The following is a 7,554-nucleotide window of genomic DNA, read 5'->3' as shown; positions in this document are numbered from 1 at the left end:
TTTTATATTTCAGGTGGTACTGAGGCTTATCAATCAGTTTAACTCACGCTGATCAGTCTTGCAAGCCCTATGTCTCCTTCAAGCCAAAGCCACTCATAATTTGAACCAATTGCCCACACTTTCTGACTTAATGTTCCCATCACTGTTTACTATCCTAATAATTCTACAAGTAGTTATTTGTAGGATTTGACGTGTTTAATAAGTTCGGCTTACCTAAGGGGGCCGAATCCACAGTGATGGCATCGTATAATCCGGTGTGCCTTTCTTTTCCTTCTAAGAAAGAAATGTCCATTCCAAAAGGAATGAAGACACTGAGAGGCCACATTGGATGTGCCCTGTTTGTGTGACTTCTTTAAAAAAAATTTCTTTTTTAACTGTTGATAGTATTACAGATGTCTCCAATGCCCCCCACCCCTTTTCCTCCCTCCGCCCAGCCCCTTGATGCACGTTCACAGTTCATCTTCCTTTGGCCTCAATTTTCCATCTGGAAAGGGGGGGAGATTAGATTATGATCTTGACATCCTTCTCCAGAAACTGGATGGCCACCACCTTATCAACCATTGGTACTGCCTCTCCAGGCCTGTCAATAACATTACATCATTGCCATTGGCTTTAAGTACTGTGATTTTATTGTTGCTGGTTTTAAATTTTTTTGTAAAAAAAGTTAGATTCTTGGTCTGTGGTTATTGGCAACCTTCTTCAAGTGGTTAAAATTATTTTCTTCTGACCTTTAGGAGATGGTGTTCATCACTGATCCGGCCCACCCCTCAGTCCCCCTCCTGAATGGTGGCCTGATGGATCACACAGGTCTCCAGTGTAATGAGGATAAAAACTGTTCCTTGTTGTTAGAGAAGTCACTTACATAGTTTGAAAATCATACAGAGTTGGTTGCTAAATTGGTTATTTGGATATTCTATGTTAATGAGCCACCATTGCTTTTTGTACTCTATATTAAGTCTATACCTCAGCAATAGTTGAATTTTGTCTAAAGGTAGAGGAGTAAGCTCTGGTTTTTACACAGAATCAAGATTTCCAGTAGAGAGGCCTGTTATTTGAATATTTAACAGGTGCCCCAGAAGTGGTTCTTGTCAAACATATTTGGGACACAATGGAGCAGGTGTTCTCAAAGTGTGGCTGGTGGTCAGGCATTATCAGGGCTGGCAGCATTTCTGGTCTCACCTGAGGCCTGTCAATCAAAATCTGCAGTTCAACAAGGTCCCCAGGTGATTTGTGTGCACACATGGTTGAGAGGCACTGGTGGGGACTGCGATTATGATAACTGATGTTCAGTGCTGTGTCTTGCTGGTTCTAAGAACTGATGCATGGTCACAGTTCATTATCTGTCCCACGTGGCTATTTGTGATTGTCTTTGTATTACAACAATAATACTTTTATTATTTGCCTTGTATAGATGGGGGCCCCCAGCTTTAGGGGTCCAAGGCGCCATCCTGCTGGTGGCAGAGTAGCCAGGCATTCCGACTTTGGCATGTGTCACTGGCACAGCTCCTAACCTGTTGTTTCCCCCCAGCCCAGCTGTTTTGTGACCTTCTCTGAGGGACCCAGCACAGGCTGCTGTCTGAATTTAGAACTGAGCCTAGTGGAGTGATGGTTCAACTTAAGTCTCTACAACACTAATTTGATGTGACTTAGGATGTCAGCGGCTAACTCAGTTATTTGGCATGTGTTTCTCAGGGTTTCAGAATGGCGGGATTGAAGTGCCCCTCACCAGGGCTGTAACATTGATACCCAAGGACGGTTTTTGATCTGTGAGCTTTTTGTGAGGAGGTGGTGGGCAGGTAAAAAGGGAGGCCAGTCACTAAACAGCACTGACATCTTGAGCCCACTTCCTTTGGAGCTGATTTCCCAGCTCCCAGAAGTTCAGGTCCAGTAACCAGGCAGCAGGTTTAGAGAAAGGGAGGTTGCAAAGGCCTGTCTGATGATGAACTCTTGCCTCCTCCCAGGGATATGAGGTGCCCATTGTAAGCCTCAGAGAGTTGCCTTCTACGGAGCCCAGCAGAGGAGTGGGCAAGCATGAAGTCCAATCCTGCCATCCAAGCTGCCATCGACCTCACAGCAGGGGCCGCAGGTAATCCCAGAGAAAACTCCACCCTCTCCTCCTCGGGTACTTTCTATAAGTGAGAGCCAGGGAAAGCATCGTGAAAATATTACTTTGTCACCCCAAAACCAATATGGTTTAACTCAGAATGAATCCATTTAACGGAAGTGTAATATTGAGTTCTGAGCACAGCAGAAGGTAGACTAGTTCCCATTATATTAAAACTGTATGAGTCAGGCCCTGAGTAGTGTAGGTCAGTGGTTAGATCACCAGCCCATGCACCAAAGGGTCACTGGTTCGATTCCCAGTCAAGGGTACGTATCTGGGTTGCAAGTTCGATCCCCAGTCCCAGTTGAGGTGTGTGCCAGAGGCAGCCAATTGATGTATCTCTCTTACTACATCGATGTTTCTCTCTTTCCTCTCTCTATCCCCTTCTTCCTCTCCTCTCCCCCTCTCTTCCCCTCCTCTCCTTCCCTCCCCAACCTATACTCCCTCCCCTCCCTTCCACTTTCTCTAAAAACCAATGGGAAAAATATCATTGGGTAAAGATTAACAAAGTATGAGTCAAGGTGCAGGGTGGGAAGGTGTCCGGTTTACAGCTGGAAAACATTGCACCTCCAAGCTGAAGTCCCTGTTCTTTGTCCCTGGCTGGATGTGCAGGTTACTTGGGATTCACTCCAAGCCCAGCAGTCTTCAGAGCCCTTGCAGTGTAAAAATAACACCAAGCCATGTCTCCGGGGAATCCCAGTTACTGTCCTTACTACTGCCAGGGAAGGAAAGGAGGACACCCTTTAGAAATATCTTTGGTAAATGAGACTGACATTCACTGTATCTTAAAGCCCTGAAAGGTAAGGTGAGGCCCTAGGAGTTGCTGGGGAATGGTGGGCTGGGCCTGGGCCTGAGCCCCAGTGCAGACTGTGGCCCCCTGGGGTACAAGTAGTACTCCCCAGCACAGCTTCTAACACACAGGCTATTCTTTACAAAGGTCACCTTGGCTCAGCCTGATGCAAAGGACGGAATGGGAAGTGGATGGCTGGTAACTTGTCCTCCAGATTCCTGTGTTATGTTAGGCCTGGGGGAGCACTCTAATGCTCAGACTTACCAGATGAAAACCTTGGTTTATCCTTGCCTCTTACACCAATTCTTATAATGGGTTGCAGCTCCGATGACGAAGAATGGAGAGGCTAGAGGGGTGGGCTGCCCACTGTCCTATTATCCAGTGGGGCTTTGTGGCTCAACAGATCCACATGGTCACCTACTCTCATCCTGTCGTTTGCTTCATTGTAAAAAAGAAATTGCATTTCAGAGAAGAACAAAGTATTTTCCCATGAACCAAAGGTCGGCCAAGGTAAGCTAATGAGGAAGGCTAGAAACAGCCCACTGCAGACACTGATAAGTGCAGGGCAAGGGCACCAGCTCCCAGGTTAGAGACCACAGGGAGTGTCCCAACCCAGGAGCTGGGGAAACGTTTGCCTGCTGTGTGACTTTGGGTCAGCCCCTCAGACCTCGTGTCCTGCCCGCCTGCCTGTCCATGCCACATCTGGACACTGACACAAAACAGTGGAACCATTTGGTCTCTGCAATCGGTGGATATTTAACCACATGAGAGATTCTCAGCTTTTGGAATTTAATGTCCTTCAGTCACTCTATCAAAAATGTCAAATCTGTTGTAATAGAGTTAAAGAGCTTACCTTTTCCAAGAAAGGCATTTGTATGCCACATTTATAATTTACAGTGAATTTTAAAGCGGTAAATTGCAACCGTATTGTTGGAAGTCTGGTGTGTAAAGCATTTGCTGGTGACTGAACATGCAGGGGCTCCTACACATGCTAACATGAACTTTTCCTGAAAACTGAGAGCAGGTGTTTCTTTCTGCCCTGGAAACACAGGGTCACCCTTCTCTGATACAGCACTGCTCTGGGTCATTTAACTTCCAAGAACAACAGGCTTCTCTTCAGGGGTCTATGTTTTCAACCTGGTGAGGGACTTGTGAGCACTGAGCAGAAGAGGTTCCTGGCAGTGACCTAAGAGCTCCCTGTATGTGGAATGCAAAGGGGAAGCAGCCATTCCATATTGGAGGGTCTCACTCTTCAAGTGATGGTGCTAGTCGGGCCTTTAGAGACCATTGGCTCTATTGCTCATCCTAAACATAGAAAAGGGCCCAGATGGATTTGTTCAAGCTTGCACAGCTTAATGGTGCACAGACAAGGCTAGGAGCTTGGCTGCTTGGTTCCTTGTCTAGTTCTGTTGTCCTCCTTGTTTTAATAGTTTGTAATGGGCCAATAGCACTCCTGGAGGTGGGGTTAGTTTGGAGCCTTCACTGCCCCAGCTCTCTGCAGGGGGAAACTGTTGGGCGTTGGGGTTTTTTTGCTGGCAGGAGCAGAGGGACCTGAGTGCTTTGTGGACACAGCCCACCCATGGAAGTGATTAGCATGTAAGAACGAGCCGCGGTGATGGTGTAACACACACAGGTTCTTCTGTATCTCTCCTTTTTCTTTTAAGCAAACCTCCCCACCAAGCAGATTTTTAGTGCAGCTTATCTGATGGGAAGCTGTCACTGACTATGCAGCTACTGTAGGAGTCTAGGAGAGAGAGGATCGAGAGCCCCGGCAGCTAGAATGCGGAAGGAGTTGAAGAAGATAGGTAACTGCATTGTTGAAATGAGGCAGCGTGGATCTCAACAGTGTAACCTCACAGGGGAAACCTGTGGCAGCGCTGGACTAGGTGAAGAACTAGGAGGTTGTGCACCCCGCTCCGCTGCTCTGACGCAGTGTGCTTGTTCAACCAGCATAGTTGAGGGATATGGCACTTTAGGTCTTCCAAGTTTATCCTCTCAAATGCCAGTATTTTTAAATGGGAATTCTTTGACAGTGATATAGCTCTCTGTGTTGTTAAACTGAACATTTATTACTGCCTCCAGAGGGGGTTGCGGTTCTCTCCTCTTTGTGGGTGCACCAAGTAATTCTGCTTCTCACCTCTGCTCTCCCTGTGAGCTGTCCTTCACCGTGACACTGTCTGTGCCTGATAGACTTCCTCAGCACCTTGATGTTTGCTGACTCAACTACATCAAGGACTGAAAATCCACCAACAGCAACCTTGGTAAAGCATAGAGTACAAGACGGTTTGAGTGCCTCTTGCAGAATAAAATGCAGGGCCCACTGTGATACCTACGAGAGAATGCAGAGGCTATTTCCATGTGTTTAAGGAGAATGAGATGATCAGAGGTCTGAGGGCTAAGCACGCGGAGAAATGTTTAGTTCCTGTAAATTATTCATATTCATTGAGTTGGTAGGTATTGAGGACCTGGCCCCGTTGGTTGGTGCTGGTGTTCAGAATAGTGGTCACCCACTTGATGGGCACGATGAGTGCCTGGACAGTATCATTTGTGTGTGATAAGTTACCTGCGGGATTAGCTTACCTTCACGGATGAAAGGAGAGAATTATAGCTAGGATTTGAAAATTCATTAGCCTCCTACCTTTTTCCTGTTAGAAATGTAATTGTTACAGATATGCAACAAGTGCGTATTACTAGTCTAGTAACCTATGATGTCTGGACCATTCAGGATAATTGTAAGAATATGGAAAGCTTCCAGTTAAAACATTAATGCTCTGAATTAAATGCTTTATTCAGTTTATCTGCATCTAAGTCATCTAAATTATGTACCAAGTTTAAAAATTCTGACATTCACCTCTTCTTTTGGAATAATTAAATTATTGTGAGATAATTAGGATCTTATTTTATTTTGTCCCATTAGTACCTAGGAGAGAATAACTCTAATAATAGTGATGTTTTATTAAATTGTAATTCAGAATTAGGGATAATTAGATAAGACAGAAATGTATTACTACTCTCCTAAAAGAAGCAATCAGTAGTGATAGGACCACAAAGATCATACTTGTGATTGCTTAAGAGAAGAGATCAAACAGTTTTCACATTCTTTGGAAATTCCTGTTTATTTCCCAGTAATTAATTGGGAGCTATTCTTAGCAGCCCCTCCACAATCTCTACTTTCTACAACTGAGTTGGAATAACTATGCATAATGTTAAAATTATGAAATTGCATTTCTTAAACTAAAAACAAAATGTATTGGGGAGACATTGGTTAATAACATTATATAGGTTTCAGGTGTACGATTCTATAAGACATCATCTGTATATTGCATTGTGTGCTCACCACCACCACCCTATAGTATAGTCTCCCTCTATCACCATATATTTGACCTCCTTTATCCTCTTCATCCTCCCCCTCCCCCTTCCCTCTGGTAAACCTTTGTACCGTTGTCTGGTCTCTGAGTTTGTTTCTTAAATAATTTATGAAATCCTTCTCTTCGGTTTTGATTAGGCTTTAATAACCTTATCAGTGGTTATGCTTTATAACACAAGCAGGAGACATCTGAGATAAGGTGGCCTTGCAGGCCCAAGGGAAAGTAGAAACATTAGCCAGTGGCAGTTCCCAAAATGCAGATTCAATTCAGGATTTGGGGATATAATAGGGTCATTTTAGGTCTTTCTTTTCCTTACGTTCAGAATTTTTCTTGAAGTGATCTTTGGATTTTCTGTATTTAATACTCTTACTGTATAAAATCAAATAAATATATGATTTTTGCTAAGCAAAGGTACGTTTTAGTTCATTGCCTATCTGAATACAAATCATGTATTGGTAGAGTCCAAATAGAGACTTTCTTGTAGGCTCAGATACTTAACTTTTCAGGGATTAATTAGCCACTCTCTTTTCTTTATCTGTTACCTGTTCCTTTATTATTTCTCTGGTAGTCACCAGCACCAGGCATTAGGCAAAGAAAAGTGATTAACTCCAGACTTCCCTCCCCTTCCTTTTATATGGCTACCTGCATAGCGTGCGTGCACGCGCGCGCGCACACACACACACACACACACACACACACACATTCACTCACACACAGCAACTACTTTTTAAAAAAAATTCTCTCCTGAAGATATATTTTTTTAAAAATTGATTTTAAAAAGAGAGGGAAAGAGAAACATCAATTGTTTGCCTCCCACATGCATCCTGACCGGGAGCTGAACCCACAACCCTTTGGTGCACACACAGGACGATGCTCCAACCAATTGAGCCACACCAGCCAGGGTGCAACTGCTATTTATTAACCACTTGTAATGTAGCCACCATATGTTAAGCCTTCTCATCCATTGTTATATTCGATACTTACACTAACCCTGATAGGAATTGAGGCTGGGAAGTTACATCACTTGTCTCACTTGTTCGGGATCTCACAGCAGAGCCAGGCTTCAAGCCCAGATCCCTCTGACCCCATTGCCGATGCTGCTAACACATGCCACACCTTTGTATCAGTGGCTTCGGACTGTTGAGTCCACATCAGTGTCTCTACCATGTGAGCTCTTTCAGGGCGGGAGCTGGGGGCCCGGCACACATGTTGTTTATTGGACTGGGTGAGAAGGTTTGGGGGAGCAAGAGGTCTAAATGAGGCTGAAGCAGGAGTCAGTGCTGGGGTAGGCT

At 44.6% G+C, this 7,554-nt stretch overlaps 1 protein-coding gene across 1 annotated transcript in view; it reads left to right on the top strand.

Annotated features, from left to right (window-relative positions):
• Positions 1-2,031: 2,031 nt before the first annotated feature.
• The window catches only part of SLC25A15 (solute carrier family 25 member 15), a 17,978-nt gene continuing 12,455 nt past the window's right edge, over positions 2,032-7,554 (top strand). Inside the window, 2 exon segments of the mRNA XM_023749142.1 lie at positions 2,032-2,086; positions 5,085-5,155. Coding sequence (XP_023604910.1) covers positions 2,032-2,086; positions 5,085-5,155 — 126 coding nt within the window.

This window comes from Myotis lucifugus, unplaced genomic scaffold (genome assembly GCF_000147115.1).
Source record: "Myotis lucifugus unplaced genomic scaffold, Myoluc2.0 scaffold_7, whole genome shotgun sequence".
Classification (NCBI taxonomy): Eukaryota; Metazoa; Chordata; class Mammalia; order Chiroptera; family Vespertilionidae; genus Myotis; species Myotis lucifugus.
This window is presented reverse-complemented; position numbering and strand designations above follow the sequence as displayed.